At 42.1% G+C, this 18,171-nt stretch overlaps 3 protein-coding genes across 9 annotated transcripts in view; 1 reads left to right on the top strand and 2 right to left on the bottom strand.

Moving 5' to 3' along the window:
* The window catches only part of LOC110013423 (uncharacterized), a 401,209-nt gene that overhangs the window by 261,096 nt on the left and 121,942 nt on the right, over window positions 1-18,171 (top strand). The gene's annotated exons all lie outside the window — the stretch shown is intronic.
* LOC105356154 (uncharacterized) overlaps window positions 1-18,171 on the bottom strand; it is a 183,621-nt gene that overhangs the window by 103,351 nt on the left and 62,099 nt on the right. The window lies entirely within an intron of this gene.
* The window catches only part of LOC105356162 (uncharacterized), a 37,160-nt gene continuing 31,628 nt past the window's right edge, over window positions 12,640-18,171 (bottom strand). For 4 of the 5 annotated variants that reach the window (XM_020711320.3, XM_023965623.2, XM_023965624.2 and 1 more), the window contains one exon: window positions 12,640-13,997. In XM_020711320.3, coding sequence (XP_020566979.1) covers window positions 13,444-13,997 — 554 coding nt within the window. In that variant the 3' untranslated portion in view covers window positions 12,640-13,443. Of the gene's footprint in view, window positions 13,998-16,022; window positions 16,434-18,171 lie in introns of those variants that run through there. The other variant, XM_023965625.2, reaches the window with a different exon arrangement.

The raw sequence follows: 18,171 nt of genomic DNA, 5'->3' as shown, positions 1-18,171 counted from the left end.
GATAATAATACGCTGTGATCCACTGTGTCAAAAGCAGCAGTAAGATCTAAAAGAATTAAAACAGTGGAGGCCCCAGAATCCACAGCTAAAAGAAGGTCATTGCACACCCTGATCAGAGCGGTTTCAGTGCTATGGCAGGATTTAAAACCAGACTGAAACTTCTCAGAGATATCATGTTTTGTTTGATGGTCCTGTAATTGAAAATAAACCACCTTCTCTAGCATTTTTGAAAGAAAAGATAACTTTGAAATCGGCCTAAAGTTTGAAAGAACATTAGGGTCCAAGTTATTCTTTTTCAAAAGGGGTTGCACAACAGCATGTTTGAAAGCAGCTGGCACACACACCGAAACAAGAGAAGAGTTGATGAGACCAACTATCTAGGGGCCTATGGCATCCAAGACCTCCTTCAGGAGTCTGGGGGGAACACAGTCACCTGGGGCAGGAGGAAGGCCTCAGGTGCTGAACTATCTCAGAAATCCGAGAGGAAGTGACAGGCTCAAAGTGATCTAAAACAGCAAGTGGTGACGTTAAAACAGAGGGGTCAGGGGTACAAGGAGAGGGTAAAAACCTGACGGCACTGACCTTGTCAGTAAAAAATGTTAAAAACTGTTCACAGAGTAAAACAGAAGGAGTCAGGCAGGATAAATCACCAGGACTTAAGAGAGACTTTAAATAATTTAAAAGGATCTTAGGCTTGCTGATGTTCTCAGACACAACATTCGACATACACTGGGTCTTGGAACTTTTCACAGCAGCCTGATACTCATTCAAGGAGTTTTTAAAAATCTCTAATGAAACATGAAGTCCGTCTTTTTTCCATCTTGATGGAATTCCTTAGATCTGCTTGATCTAAGGAATTTGGCAAAGGTAAAGATTCAAAGATGCTACACTCCAAATAACATCAATGCAGAGCATTATGAACTGCACCATTTCTCTGACGCCAGTGCATCTGGATACGGCATGTGTACCTACCTCAGAGCAGTAAGCACATCTGGTGAAGCTCACTGTTCTTTGGTGATGGGAAGATCAAGAGTTCCAACATCGGAAGTCCAAATTATTCCCCGACTTGAATCGTCAGCTGCTGTAGTTGCTGTTCGCACTGGTGATATGCTGAAAAAGGAACTGGAAGTTGAAATTTTGCAAGAAACTTACTGGACAGATTCAAAAGTTGTCCTAGGATACATAGCGAACAAAGCCAGGAGGTTCCATGTTTTTGTTTCAGAGTTGAACGTATTAAACAAAGCACAGAGCCTGCACAGTTGAGGTATGTGGCATCTGAAGAGAACACAGCAGACCATGGCTTTAGAGGTCTTACAGCTGAACAACTTACGGCCTCAAACTGGTCTCAAGGTCCAGATTTTCTCTGGCAGAAAGTCATGTCCAGTGGTGAGATCAAGGTGGGAGAGATATCAAGCAGTGATTCGGAAGTCAAGAAGGTTCAGGTGCTCAAGACACAAGCCAAAGAACAAAGATCCCTTCTGGATCACATGCACAAATTCTCAGACTGGTCAAGAATGATCAAAGACATTGCTAGACTCAAGCACCTTGCAAAGGAAGTGAAGGAACGCAAGAGAAGATCTTGTTAAGTCAGTAATGTGGAAGACAGAAAGGAAGCAGAGCTGACAGTTATCAGAATGGTTCAAGATGCTGCCTTCTCACATGAAATAAAGTCCCTTCAAAATCCCACGTCAATCCAAACCAAAGACATTGTCAATAAGATGCATAAATTGAGTGCATTTCTGGATGACCAAGGCTCACTTGGAGTTGGAGGACGTCTCAAGCATGCTGCTTTATATTCTAATGACAAGCATCCAGTTATCTTACCAAGAGACAGCCATGTGTCAATGTTACTCATCAAGCATCACCATGAGAAAACATAACATCAAGGAGGGATCACTTTGAATGGATCAAATGGATATTGGATCCTTGGGTGCAGCAAGGTTGTATCCTCTTAGATCCACAGATGTGTTAAATGCAGAAAGTTCAGGAGATGCACAGAAGAGCAGAAAATGGCAGACCTCCCGGAAGATCGGATGGAGACTACCCCACCATTCACCTACTGTGGGATGGACTGCTTTGGTCCTTTTTATGTAAAGGAAGGCAGGAAAGAGCTAAAACACTACCGCTTGTTAATCACCTACATGTGCTCAAGAGCAGTGCACATAGAAATACTCGATGATTTAACCACCCATGCCTTCATCAATGCGCTGCGTGCATTCATCGCCATAAGAGGCTCAGTTTGTCAGATAAGATGTGATCAAGGGACGAACTTTGTTGCCGCAAGAAATGAGTTCGTAGAGGCATTCAAGGAAATTGACCAAATCAAGCTGGAAAATCTGGAATGCGAGTTTCTCATGAACACCCCAGCTTCAAGTCATATGGGTGGTGTCTGGGAACGACAAATCCACACCATAAGAAGTGTTATGTCATCCATCCTTGAAAAATCAGCTAAACAACTTGACAGCTCCTCCCTAAGAACATTCCTTTATGAAGTCATGGCAGTGATAAATAGTCGACCTCTTACCACAGATCAACTATATGACCCATCAAGCCCAGAACCTCGAACGACAAACCACATATTGACCATGAAGTCCACGATCATCTCTACACCACCAGGCGAGTTTGTCAAGGAAGATCTTTATCTTCAGAAGAGATGGCGTCGTGTTCAACTCCTTGCCAATACCTTTTGGACAAGATGGAAAAAGGAGTACTTGCTGAATCTTCAGAGTAGACAAAAATGGACTTAACACCGAAATGCCTAAATCAATGATATTGTACGAAACCAGTGGAAGTTGGCAAAAATCGTTGATGTGTACCCTATTAAGGATGAAAGAGTGAGAAAGGCGAAGCTACTGATGAGTAATCACACTCTAGATTGAAAAGGAAAGCGTATCTCCAAACCTGTTTACCTGGAAAGGCCCATTCAGAAGACAGTTGTCCTGTTGGAAGCAAATTAAGGGAGACTAATTTGCTGTTCATTACAAAGTTAAAACAAAAAAGTGTTGTAAGTATATTACATTTCATAACTTAGTTCACACCGCAACAAACAAACAAACAAAAAATAGTCTTCACACAACTATTTACAAGTTAGAAGTATAATCATACATTAATGATTAAAGATTTATGTCCCAAGATTACTGGTATTACTGCACATAGACAGGTACACACAATATTCGCATTACCGCTATTCATGAAGAGGGATGTAGAGAAAGAGAAAAAAAAGGAATACCCATGCCCATATTTGTGCAAAGGTGAATAAGCTAGTGGGTTTACTGAATGTGTTCCTCTTAGAGTGTACCATGATCACACTGAATTCCTCAATTTATTTTTTCCCCTTTTTTAAAATTTCTTATTTGTTTATTTATTATTTTTTTCCCCCTTTGACTGATTTATATTTGTTTCTTGTTTATTTATCTGTTTATTTACTTAGTTTAGCCCCCCCCATAAATTCCAAGGCTTCTTGGTGAAGTGTTATGTGTAGGGAGACTTGTCATCCTCTACCATACATGGTATTGTTGTATCCCTACCCCAAAAACCCCCACCCGAGCACCAGTTTGCCAGTGACCATCTGTGACCATCTTGATGATCCAGAGGAGTCATGGGAGAAAGTCTTGTGGTCAGATGAGACCAAAGTAAAACTTTTTGGTCTTAACTTCATTCAGTGTGTTTGGAGGAGGAAGAAGGAGGAGCATCATCCCAAGAACACCATACCTACAGTGAAGCACGGGGGTGGAAGCATCATGCTCGGGGGGTGTTTTTCTGCACAGGGACGACTGCACTGTATTAAGGAGAGGATGAATGGGGCTCTGTATTGTGAGATATTGGGCAAAAACCTCCTTACCTCAGTCAGAGCGTTGAAGATGGGTCGTGGCTGGGTCTTTCAGCATGACAATGACTCGAAGCACACAGCCAAGAAAACCAAGGAGTGGCTCCGTAAGAAGCATGTCAAGGTTCTGGAGTGGCCTGGCCAGTCTCCAGACCTAAATCCAATAGAGAATCTTTGGAGGGAGCTGAAACTCTGTCTTGCTCAGTGACAGCCCCGAACCCTGACAGATCTAGAGAAGATCTGTATGGAGGAGTGGGCCAAAATCCCTGCTGCAGTGAGTAGAAACCTAGTGAAGAACTACAGGAACCGTTTGACCTCTGTAATTGTTAAAGGCTTCTGTACCAAATATTAAAGTTGTTTAACTCAAGTGATCACATACTTATTTGTCACAGTAATATACAAATAAACTGTTTTAAAAAATCGTACAACATGGTTTCTGAATGTTTCTTCAGATTCTGTCTCTCACTGTGGAAATGCACCTATGATGAAAAAAATTTAGACCCCTCCATGTTTTCTAAGTGGGAGAACTTGCTAAATCACAGGGTGATCAAACACTTACTGACCTCACTGTATAAGGTATGTCAACATTTCCTTTGTCGATTACAGAGGGAATTGAACATAACAACATATTGCTGTGCCAAATTAACAAAATACATGCGTCTACTCTATGCAGACTGGCAAAATTTGGGTATGAGTGAACCAGAGCAGAGAAAATTTTAGCAGACCAGCAAAAACATGCCTTACATAATTGTATTCCCCTTAAAATTATTCCAGTATTAAACATCAATAGAAATATTAGTTCTTTTAAAATTAGGTGGTTTTAAAATGGACTAATCCTGTATGTCTGTTTTGTTTTCTATAAGGGCTGTTGTTTTGCATGCCATAACAAAAAGGCAGAAATACTGAGCCATTCAACAAGGTGTGGATGTCTACAACTGCGTGAAGGGCATCAAAAAAATTTTAATCTCAATTTTTCCCTCCCTTTTTCTGGTAAATTGAATTTGCTGTTTTGTTTCTTTTAAGATGCAGGTCCCTAAGACTGAGACGTCCCCTGTGTGATGCACAGGCTTTCTGGGCAGGCTCAAAGACATCTCCTGTTAACTGAATGAGAAACATTTAAAATGCAGTGACAAAGTTTTGGCACCCCTGATCATTTTTTAAGATTTTTCTCCATAAAAACTGGGATGTTTGGCTGTTACTAAACACAAACCTTGAAGGACAACTTAACCGTTGTTGTTTCACAATCTTCTGATTTCATCAAGAAGATTTAAAAAACTGTTTAATGTGGTTTCAAGACATTCAACTGGGAAGACTCATTGTACGCTGAAGTGACTCAGTTTCAGTAAAAAATGGCTGTAATTGTTTATACTTTATTGTTAAATGTTTTTGGTCACAGTTTAATATTTTTCCAATTCTCCTACTTGAAGTGTATCTGCGCTGTTTATATTCATGTGCCCCCCCCCCCAGCCCCTTTGTTATCATCTCATATGTAGCTTGTCCATGCAGCTTAAAAAAAGAAGACAATAGTGTTATCCTGTTGGGAGGCATGTTTCTATGCATTTTACTTCCACCTGTTTCATTCTGTCTCTTAATTAAAATGATAAAGAAAATGATATTTGACATTTCATTTTCAAAAAAGGTCTCAGGTAAATGTGTAGCAAAATTCAATTAGAAATGTCTAATTTGACAATTAAAATGGATTAACAGAAATATTTTTTTCATTTTCACAATTTAACTGCATTAAATGACTCAAAATAAATAAATAAATCCTCCTAAATGCTTTTTTATTTTTCACATAAAAACCGTATATTCTGTGTCATATTAAAATGAAAATGCAAAGAGGGGATTGAATTTTCGTTTTTACATCCACCCTGCGAAAAACTGTTAAATAATTCAAATCCAGTCAGCATTTCCAGGAGGGAGGCTGGGCGATGACGTCAGTGCTTTGTTGGTCCTATCAGCAAACTATTTAATTAAATAAATAAATATGACCTCATGCAAATACACAATCAACCAATAAATCTCTGTGTTCACACACACACCCAAATGTTATAAAACATACCGGTTAGCTCCAAAAACTTCCACACGTCAAGAAATACAGAATACAAATAATGATAACTATGCATTCAAACCAACTAGTGTGAAATATTTAATTAAATCACTCAAATTATTTGTGCAAAGGTGAGCTTATACCTGTGCTCTAGTGAGTGTTTATGTTCTTCTAAAATGGATGATGGAATGTAAAAAGAAAGGAGAGTGCCCAGTCATCCCCACACCAAGGCCCCCCCGTAGCAGCAGCGGTAGATAGGACCCCCCCTAACACCCGCACGGTAGCAGATAGAGAACAACACCCCTCCGGTAATCACATCCACCACACAGGCCAGGGCCAGCAGGACCGCCACATGGCCCCCCAGAGCCAGAGAACAGGGAGGCATGGGAGGACAGAGTGCAGCTCCAGCCCAACCAGGAGAGCAACCCCCCTGCAGCGCCGGGAGGACCCAATGCGGGACCTCACCCCAAAAGAGCACCCCCAGCCCCAGATGAGCACCCCACCAACACCCAGGAGTTCTGAGCATCCCCCCACCCCAACCCCAGGCACGAGCCAGGGCCCCCCAAGGGAGACCCGCCACACGCTCCAGGCAGCCAACCACTTTTTGCACATTGAGTGCTGGGGCGGGAGAGGATGATGAACCCAGTGTGATGTACTACGCTCTGGTTCCAAAAATAAAGCCCAAAGGTTCTTCTATCTCTCCTCTCCCTGCCTCTTTCATTGCAGTGTTGCTACTGTCAATGTTTCTGGAGTTGCTCATGGTGAAGGGCACTCTGGTTTGGCTTTACTTGTGAGCTCCATTGACTGTATTTGAAAATGCATTTTTCTTATACAGTCAATGCTGAGCCCCATGATGAGTTTGATCAAGTGGCAGGGGAGGGGGCCGGCAAGACATGCCAGACCCAAATGTACTGTAAGGGGTTTGCTTGAAAACATCTGGCTGAGCCCTCCAACAAGGATCCCTAGACAAATGATTGTATACAGATTAATTAGCATAATCAAAAGTGAGTGTGAAATTTGTCTCAATAGGCGATTCTGAGGTGTGTAACCCCAAAATGACAGAGCTTAAAAGTTTCAGAAACTTAACTGATGTTTTCCTTTTTTCTCCAATTTTCCATACTAGGGTATTCCTGTATATTTTTTTATGAGTCGTACTTCCGGTACGTTTTTTTTTATTAATTTTTGATTGAAAGACATGTTTAAAAAAAAAAAAACCTTTGCCTTCCAGCTTAAACACAGTTTGACCTGTATTTTTTTTTTCTAAGCTGGCAGCATCCACAAGAAAGAAATGTGAACATACAATCTCTATTTTCTGGTAAAATTATGTAACTACTACCAATAAACTATTTGTTTTTTGTCTTAAATAATTCTGTTGTTTGCCATTTAAAATATTGCTTTTCAAAAGGTGTTTAAGGTCTTATAAATTTATTATAAATGCAAATTAAGGATAATTGAAGTTCTAGCAGTGTTTCTTCTCTAAACTATTGTCTGAGAGTTGTTTTGACAGAATTATTACATTGTACAGTATACACAACTTTTTTACTGGAGTTACCATCTAAGTCAATGAGATAACATTGACTGTTTGTCACGGCTGGAGGGACGGAAACCCAAGTGCAGATGGAAATCAGGCTGAGACTCAGGAATGCGCTTAGGAGGCAATTTAATGCTAACAGAAAGCGCCACAACGTGGGATCACAAAAACACAAAAAGCTCCTCAAGAGAGGGAAAACTGCAAAAGGCAAAAAAGGGAAACAACTAAGCTCAGAAAAAGGCTAAGGGACAAAACAGACCTCAGTGTCGGCTGAGTCGGAAAACCACGGACTTAACAGGGACGCACCGACACTGAGGACTGAGTAGCATCAACTTAAATAAGCATGATTGCAAAGTGCAGGCAGCTGTGCACTCCTCCACAGAGAAGACCAGGCAGGAAAGGGAGGGGCCATCCAGGAGGAGCGACAGCCGACCTGCAAATCACAGAGACAGTCAGGAAACAGAACAGAAGAAACACCACACTGTGTCATAACCCCCCCCTCAGAGTCCGGCTTCCAGACGGATGAGAAGGTTGGTCCGGATGTTCCCGATGGAATCGAGCCAACAGTCCCTTGTCCAGGATGTCCCGCTTGGCCACCCACTGGCGATGCTCAGGACCGTAGCCCTCCCAGTCCACCAGGTACTGCAAACCACGGCCCACTCTCCGAGAAGAGAGAAGTCTGTTGATCGTGTAGACCAAACCACCATCCACGACACGCGGTGGAGGGGGTGCCCCCCGCACGGCATGTAGGGAACTCTCCCTTGCAGGCTTCAACTTGCTCACGTGAAATACAGGGTGAATTCTTAAGGAGGGTGGAAGAGCCAGTTTCACAGCAACTGGGTTGATGAGTTTAGTGATTGAGAAAGGCCCTATGAAACGGGGATGCAGCTTCCGTGGCCCACCTTTCAGAGGTACATCAGTTGAGGACAGCCACACTTTGTCTCCAACCCTGTACTGTGGTGCCACAGACCGCCGGCGGTTGGCCACTATGGATAACCGCTCTTGATTTTCCATCAAGCGAGTACGAAACACCCTCCAAGTGCGCTGGCAGCGTCGAACAAAGGCAGCAGGGCCTGAAGTGGACACCATGCCCTCTTGATGGGGAAAGAGCGGAGGTTGGTAACCATAAGCTGCCTGGAAGGGAGAAAAACCTGAGGAGTTGACAAGTGAGTTGTGGGCATACTCTGCCCAAGGGAGCTGAGTTGACCAAGTGGAGGGATTCTTGGAACACATGGCACGCAACGTTGTTTCCAGATCTTGATTGTAGCGTTCCACCTGTCCATTAGTCTGTGGATGAAATCCTGAACTTAAACTGACCTTTATGCCCAAGAGGTTGCAAAACTTCTTCCAAAAGGCTGACACAAACTGTGGTCCCCGGTCAGAAACGATATTCTCTGGCAGTCCATGCAGGCGAAACACTTCCTTTGACACTACTGCTGCCAAGTCCTCAGCCGAAGGAAGTTGTCGAAGGGGCACAGCATGTGCCAGCTTAGAAAAACGGTCGATTATGGTCAGAATTACTAAGTTACCTTGAGAATCTGGGAGCCCGGTGATAAAGTCCATGGCTATATGAGACCAAGGTCTAGAGGGCACTGGGAGAGGCTGAAGAAGTCCGGCAGGGGGTCTCCGGGGAACCTTGACACTGGCACAAACAGGGCATGATGATACAAAGGCTCTAATGTCCGAGGACATTGTGGGCCACCAGAACCGCTGGCCCACTAAAAAGGCAGTCCGAGTGACTCCTGGATGGCAGGCCAAACGGGAGCAGTGACCCCACTTGAGCACCTGTGGACGCAGGCTTGAGGGGACAAACAGGCAACCGGCTGGGCAGCCAGCAGGAACAGAGAGGTTGTTAGTCACTGCAGTCTTAACCTTACGTTCCAAGGCCCAACGAGTCGTGGCCAACACTAAGGCAGGTGGCAAAATGGTGGAGTCCTGCGCAGAATCCACAGCTACATCATCCTGGAATTGTCGCGACAGCGCATCAGGCTTGATGTTCTTTGTGCCAGGTCGATAGGACAAGGAGAACCTGAATCTGTCAAAAAAAAGTGCCCACCGTGCCTGACGAGGATTAAGTCTCTTAGCAGTTCGTATATACTCGAGGTTCTTATGGTCTGTCCAAACGAGAAATGGCTGTCCGGCACCCTCCAACCAGTGACGCCATTCGTCAAGAGCCAGTTTCACTGCCAAGAGCTCCCTGTTCCCTATGTCGTAATTTCTCTCTGCAGGAGAGAGCTTGCAGGAGAAAAACGCGCAGGGATGAATTTTATTGTCAGACGCTCTCTGAGACAGTACAGCCCCCACTCCGGAGTCAGACGCATCCACCTCCACAATAAACTGTTTGCTGGTGTCGGGCTGAACTAGAATGGGGGCTGAAGAGAAACGTCGCTTTAGCTCGGAAAAGGCATTCCTGGCCCCCTCATCCCAGACAAAACGTGCCTTTTCCGAAGTCAACTTGTGCAGGGGTGCAGCAACGCCACTGAAATTTCTAATAAAGCGCCTATAAAAGTTTGCAAAGCCAAGAAACCTTTGAAGCTGTTTCTTTCCTGTTGGTGTGGGCCACTCTAAGACAGCATTAACCTTGGCCCTATCCATGTGAACAGAACCCGGAGAAATTACATGGCCCAGAAATGTGATCTTTGTAGAGTGAAACTCACATTTTTCTGCTTTGCAGAACAGCTGGTTCTCCAAGAGACGCTGAAGAACTGCCCGGACGTGCTGCACATGGGTCTCTACGTCAGGAGAAAAAATCAAAATGTCGTCAAGATAGACAAACACGAATCTATTAATCATGTCCCCAAGAACATCATTAATGAGACACTGGAAGACTGCCGGAGCATTGGTCAGACCAAAGGGCATAACTAAATACTCAAAATGTCCATTGTGGGTGTTGAAGGCCGTCTTCCACTCGTCTCCCTCTCGTATGCGTACCAGATGGTAAGCACTGCGTAGGTCCAGCTTGCTGAATATCTTGGCACCTTTCAACAGGTCAAAGGCAGAATGAAGCAGAGGGAGAGGGTAAGTATTACGGACAGTGATATTGTTTAACCCCCTGTAGTCGATGCAGGGGCGCAATCCACCATCGCGTTTCCCGACAAAGAAAAATCCTGCTCCTGCTGGGGAGGAAGAAGGCCGTATGATGCCAGCTTGAAGGCTCTCATGAAGATACTGCTCCATGGCTTCACGTTCAGGGGAACTAAGTGGGTAGAGGTGTCCCCTGGGTGGTTGAGTACCTGGGAGAAGATCTATAGAACAGTCATATGGTCGATGGGGAGGCAGAGCCTTTGCTCGAGTCTTACAAAACACCTCACCCATGTCGTGATAAACAGAGGGTACCTTGCTGAGGTTAGGTGACTCGGGACAAGGGGTACTCAGGGCTGAGGAGCGTGTAGTGGCAGCGTTTAGACAGTTCATCAAGCAAAAGGAACTCCAGGTTAAGACTCTACCTGAGACCCAGTCAATATGGGGCTTATGTCTGCACAGCCATGGATAACCTAAGATGACTGGAGGTCTCATGGACTCAACCACAAAAAAGGACATAAGTTCATTGTGATTACCGGATACCGTCACTTTCACAGGTACAGTACGAGCAGTCACTTTGTGGATTAAACAGCCATTGATTGCGTTAATATGTAGCGCCGTACTTAAGGTGTGAGTGGGAATCCTGAGTCTGTCCACCACTTCTTGAGAGATCAGATCTCCATCTGAGCCAGAGTCAATAAGAGCGTTAAACTCACCCTTTAGCTGATCATGTGACACCAGGAGGCTTGTAGGAGGTCGAGAGGGCGAAAAGGAGGCGGAGACGCGGCTCACCAGTTGCCCTCTCACTGGCGAGCCCTGGTGTTTGATGAACAGCTTCGGATGAAATGACCGGACTGCCCGCAGTAGAGACACAGACCTTCTCTCATGCGTCTTTGCCTTTCAGCTGGCGAGAGTCGGCCTGCACCAAGTTGCATGGGTTCAGAAGACGGAATGGAGACAGGAGAAGGGTTGACACTGGAGAGATGAGCAGGAACAGGACCCATGGGTGCTGGAGGAAGACCTGCTCCACGGGTGGTGCTGGAACGTTCCTGGAGTCTCTCCCTCATCCGTCGATCGATTCGAGTGGCTAAGTCGATCAACTCCTCCAAGTCCTCTGGAAGCTCCCTTGCTGCAAGTTCATCCTTCAGAGAGCCAGATAAACCCTTACAAAACACATCCACTAGGGCGTCTTCAGGCCAGCGAGTACTGGCAGCGAGAGTCCTGAACTCCACAGCGTAATCGGAAACAGATCGAGATCCCTGTGAGAGACGGAGCAGTTGGGAGGCAGCTGCCCGATGGGGAGTGGATGGGTTAAAAACAGTTAGTAGCTGGGCAGAGAAAGCTCTAAAAGTGTGACAGTGGTGTGCCCCCCGAGACCACTCAGCCAAACCCCAGCGCTTCGCTCTGCCAGTCAAAAAACTCAATGCGTAAGCAACTTTGCTTTCCTCGGATGGAAACTCGCAGGGGTTGAAGTCAAACTGTAGCTGACAAGAAGCAAGAAATGCCTGACAGTCGTCAGCATCTCCACCATACGGCTCAGGTGGTCCCAGTCGCATCTGTCGGGGCAAAGGAGTAGGTCTCTCTAAATGTCTTAAACGGTTATGAAGCTCCAACATACCCGCCATACAGCCACGCAAGTCCTGAGCCAAAGAGGCAAGTCCTCCATCAGACCCACTGTCACCATCTGCTGGAGGCAGTGGAACGTCACAAGCCTGAACGAAATCTGCTGGGTTTGACATGGTCGGTGCGTAATGTCACGGCTGGAGGGACGGAAACCCAAGTGCAGATGGAAATCAGGCTGAGACTCAGGAATGCGCTTAGGAGGCAATTTAATGCTAACAGAAAGCGCCACAACGTGGGATCACAAAAACACAAAAAGCTCCTCAAGAGAGGGAAAACTGCAAAAGGCAAAAAAGGGAAACAACTAAGCTCAGAAAAAGGCTAAGGGACAAAACAGACCTCAGTGTCGGCTGAGTCGGAAAACCACGGACTTAACAGGGACGCACCGACACTGAGGACTGAGTAGCATCAACTTAAATAAGCATGATTGCAAAGTGCAGGCAGCTGTGCACTCCTCCACAGAGAAGACCAGGCAGGAAAGGGAGGGGCCATCCAGGAGGAGCGACAGCCGACCTGCAAATCACAGAGACAGTCAGGAAACAGAACAGAAGAAACACCACACTGTGTCACTGTTTGAATTCAATCCATGCTTAAGTAAATCTCGCTTTTATTTGAAAAAACAAAACAAAACAGCATTAACAAAATACAAAAAAATATACATTTCAAGCAATGCACTGGAACATTGTGTTTACTGGCACATCTGCAGGGATTATAAGAACATTCTAAACAACAGACCATACTGATGTGTATATGATTCTACTAATAAAGAATGAACAAATTGTACAAAATGAAATGTAAGCACACTTAGGGCACATTTTCAATCCTCATCACCAGTTTACTACTGCTATGTACCGGTAAATTACTTTTGTAAACATTCTTAAACATTTTATAAAAGAAGAAAATACCTTTGTGTTTACAGATTTTTGTCAAAATCTATTGCAAAGTCTCATACAATTCAATAAAAATCTAATCTATTACTAAAAATCCCCACGTGAGAAGTCCATCTTTCAACTTTGTCAATTTAGAAAAATACCTGTAGTGCATAGAAAATATTTGTATTATTTGGAATTTGCTTTATTTGGAACAGTCTATATAGATTGATAATTGTTTTTTAATATATTCTACATCTTTTATAAGAAGGATGCTTTTAACTTGTCTGGGTGCTCACGTGCTAAACTAAACCATTATAATGTCAGCAGTGATAATAGTGTTATAAGACAAATGCTTCTAACATATGCGTTTTCTAATGTGGACTTTAAAGTATTGATTTGGCGTAAAACCTTTTTGACATACTTCACAAGTAAAAAGCTTTTCACCGGTATGGATTATGAAGTGACTATTTAAGGCAGAACTACAAGAAAAACTTTTTCCACATACTTCACAATTAAAAGGCCTTTACCCTGTGTGAGTTGTTAGATGCAATTTTAAGCTACCATTAGTAACAAAGCCTCTTTCACATATTTTACAAGTAAAAGGCCTTTCACCTGTGTGAGTTCTCATGTGAACTTTCAATTCACTACTTTGAGTGTAACATTTTTGACACACTTTACAAGAATATGGCATATCAGTTATGTGTATGCTTGTATGGGTTTTCAAATGACCCTTTTGAGTAAAATCTTTTCCAAGTGCGTCACAGGAATGTGAGTTCTCCTGTGAAGGAGAGTCCATCTGGACAGTCACAGCATCACTAATTCTGATCTTAGTGTTTGCCTCCAGAACAGGGTTCTCTCTTGGTTTTGGTTTGAATTCCATCTTTTCCTGGTCATCCTCAGTGACCATGAAAGAATCATTTTTCTGCTTCAGTTCAAGCTGTTCTCCTTTGATGCAGACCTCCTCCTCTTTGATCTGTGGAAGCTCTGGTTCCTCTTCAACCAGACTGGAGCTCCTCTCCTCCTTCCAGAGAAGCTTTTTAGCTTCATTCTCCTTACAAATGTGTTTCTCTGAGAGGTCTGCAGGAACAAAGAGTTGTGAGGAAACTATGAAAAACACCCTAAACATTAGATGTTGGGATTCTGTTCCCTAACAGACAGAAATGGTAAATGGTCTATACTTATTAAGGGCTTTACTACCTTGTTAAAAGGCTCAAAGTGCTTTACAGTCACAGTCTCTCTACTTAACAGTCTCCAGTTAGTTCTACTTTACACACATATTTATACACTGATGCCAACCAGAAGCAATGTGGAGTTTAGTGTCTTGCTCAAGGACACTTCTACACATGTGTGCAGAGCGGGAACCAAACCAGCAATCTTCCGATCAGAGGATCGATCGCTCAACTTCTGCGCTACTACGTCCCCATGGAACACAAATCAATGTATAAATCACAGCATTCATTCTTATTATCCAGAGTATCGTGTCATTACAGCTGCTCTACCTTCAATTCACAAAAAAGAAAGAGCTGACTGTTAGTCCACAGAACTTTACTCGTCTACCTGAATTTAAACATTCATACAACAACCACATTTATTCATTGCCAACACTGTTTTCTGGACATTTTATTGTTCAATTCGCCATTTTGTGTATGAACAGGGGCGGTTCTACACTAACTTTCTCCCTGGGCAAGTAACCCCCTCTGGTTTGATTTTGGTTTGTGTTTTGTTTTCATGCAAGAAAACCTAATATAAAATAAAGTTATAAAAAAAATACACCTAACTTTTTAAACATAAATATGAATAAAAACGGACAGGAAAATGAATCCAGAATAAATCAAGTTCAAATTTAAACAAGTTATAATATTTATCTCCATAAAAATATATTCTGTCAAAATTATACTACCATGAACATGCTGGAGAACAAAAACAAAGTCTGGAAGTATAATCAATAAAAAATAAAATCATTCCGTTTTCTTTTCTCTTTTGACTCATTTTTAGCAATAAGTTTATTTCTGCTTGGTGTGTGATGTCCTGTGTTTGTTTTTGTGAAACGTATCACGTATTGATTTTTTTTTTAAAACTTGTTATTGTGAATATCATTTTTAGGTCTTATAAACCATTAAAGACTAAATCCTAGAACTCATCACTGGGATTAATTCAAAATATTTAGAATTTTCCTAATTTTGTGCAACACCAACAGTAAAAAAACCTCCAAAAACCTCAATCCATATATAAACAAATTATCGATTGTTTATTTATGATCTCAAAAAGTGAAGATGTTTTACTGCCTGCATTACTTGCCGTCAAAACAGGTTACTAACACCAACTAAACGACGTGCATACGTAAAAAATACATTTTGTATGGAAAATGGTGGAAGACATGTAATAAAAATGTCTACAATAGACAATAAAGAATGACATTATTAGCATAATCGAGTAATAGGGGTGTGCATTGGCAAGAGTCTGGCAATACGATACGTATCCTGATATTGTACCGCAACACATTTTCTTTCTTTTTTATTTAAAGTTTGACTTAGAAAAAACTTTACCTGAAATTCAATATGTCTTCCATTGTAATAAAATTGTAAAATTCAATTTATTTAATAATCGCAATGGTAAGCACTGCAACTGTATGTCATATATAAGTTGCTTTTACCCAAGCAAATTCCTAGTGCTTTTATTTTGGTAACTTAAAATATATAAAGGGAACAGTCAACATTGTCTGATTTCCACAACAAAATATTTTCTAGTATAGGAAAAAAAAATGGAATGAATGTGCCTTAACCAATAAGATTCTAAAAGTATGATTGAGTAACCAACGTGCTGTTTATTTTCAATATTGTTTAATGTAGCTTCTCCAGTACTTTTAAACACATCTGGAGCCTAAATGGTCCTTCAAAAATAAAGGGGAGGAAAAAAACTACCGCAAATATTTCCAGAAACAAAGTTTGATGATGAGGCAGCGTGACAGGGTGAAGGAAAGTTGCTTTAATGTGGCTAAGGTGCTTTGTTTACATCACAGTCTGCACTGCAGCTGCAACTCCGCTTTCTCACACGGGGATGTAAACTAGTAACGGTCATCACCACAATGTCGGCCTTTTTTTCAGAGAGTTGTACACATCCCTCTGATCCATCAGGTCGCTAAACTAGAATCTATTGCTGGGAGGTTCTGCAGAACTTTGGCCCGCTTTGCCGACAGCACTTTGGGCGATGCTACGTGCATTAGCCGCTGTGAAGCTGCAGTGTTTCACTCGTTCTCATCTGAGCCTCTAAAAACCCCTGCAATCTGCATTTTTATATGTTGCTGGCAGCATCGTCTCATAACAACAAAACAAGCTGTTTCTTGCTTCGGTCTGGTAGTTGTCTTCACATCAGTCTCCTTCACATCAGTCTCCTGATTCAGGAGCTCTCCCTCCTGATTATTGCACGGCTTTTCTGGTTGCTCTTTGGTCTGTGGAGGTTGGTCCAGACTGGAGTTTCTCTCACGGTTACAGATCAGCCATATGTCCCCAACTCCTTACAGAAAGGAGCAGAACAAAGTTAAATGTAAAAAGGCAATTATCTGCAAAGCACTAGCACAGAGAATAGAAAAAATCACTCCTCACATAATTGACTTCGACCAAACTGGATTTATCAAAGGCAGACACTCGGATGACAATCTCCGAAGACTTGTTAATATAATAGATTTTGCCACCATTAACAACCAGGAAATGTCCATACTATCACTGGATGCTGAAAAAGCTTTTGACAGAGTAAACGGGAAGTTCCTTATTGCCGCCCTCCATAAGTTTGGTTTTGGAGAAGCATTCATCAAATGGATCAAAATATTATATCACAACCCCAATGCATCAGTTAGAACTAATAAACAGACTTCAAACAGGTTTTTTCTTGGAAGAGGAACCAGACAGGGTGACCAGACAGCCCACTCTCTCCTTCTCTTTTTGCTATATTCATTGAGCCTTTAGCTGCAGCAATAAGACAGAATGAAAGCATTAAAGGAATCAAAACTAAACACAGCCATCATAAAATTAGTCTCTATGCAGATGACATATTACTGTTTTTAAGTAATTTACATTCTGTAAATGAAACGGCAACAATCATTAATGAATTCTCCTCTATATCAGACTATTCCATTAATTGGAATAAGTCTGTTTTATTACCACTGAACAATAATGCGGAGCAAAGACTCACAATACCAGTTAAATCAGGAAATATCAAATATCTAGGTATCAATTTTTCCCCCAAACTATCAGAACTGGTGCAGCTAAACTACACCCCATTACTGAAAAACATACAGGACGATCTAACACGCTGGACCAACCTGCCTCTGTCCCTTATGGGCAAGGTAGCCACGGTAAAAATGAAAATCTTACCCAAAGTTAATTATCTCTTTTCAATGATTCCCACACAACCGCCACTAAAATGGTTCAAAACATTAGACTCATCCATATCAAGCTTTTTATGGAACAATAAACCTGCAAGAATTAGTCTAAAAACTTTAAAATCTGCAAAAAGCTGTGGAGGATTAGAATTACCTAATTTCCACAAATACTTTCTTGCAAATAGATTACAATACATCTTAAAATGGTTAAAAAATAATCCAGAAACCAACTCATGGTTAGACTTGGAACAGGCGTTATGTGGAAAGATCAACCTGTCAGATCTTCCATTTATTAGCCAAACAGTTAAAAAACAGGATTGTTTCAAAACTATTAATATAAACGCCACTTTAATAGCCTGGTGGGAATTTCTCAAAATATCAAAATCATCAATTCAACCGTGCAAAATGACACCCATCTGGAACAACCCAGACATCCTCATAAACAAAAAAATTATCCACTTCCCAGCTTGGCAAGCAGGGGGCATAAAACAACTAGAGCACGTAATTATTGATAGAAGATTCATAACTCCCCAGGAACTTCAAGACAAACATGGAATAAATAACTTCTTGGAATATCAGCAACTTAAATCAAGTATTACTAAAAAATTTAAATACAGAGACAACGATTTAAAGCTACCAGATGTAGTTACCACTCTGATCAATTTCTCAATGAATAAAACTCTCTCCAAAATATACAAACTTTTATGTAATTTAGATAATAACATTTCACTTCCGACAACAAAATGGGATGCGGATTTGAGCATCAGCACAGATGAAAGCTTTTGGTCAGAACTTTGTCTAAACACCTTTAAACTGACAAAAAGTCCAAATCTGCAGCTAATCCATTTAAAAACCCTTCACAGAATTTACTAC

Source organism: Oryzias latipes, chromosome 17, assembly GCF_053564925.1.
Source record: "Oryzias latipes strain Hd-rR chromosome 17, Olatipes_Hd-rR_3.1".
Lineage (NCBI taxonomy): Eukaryota > Metazoa > Chordata > Actinopteri > Beloniformes > Adrianichthyidae > Oryzias > Oryzias latipes.
The sequence above is the reverse complement of the archived record's forward strand: the minus strand, read 5'-3'. Positions and strand labels throughout refer to the sequence as shown.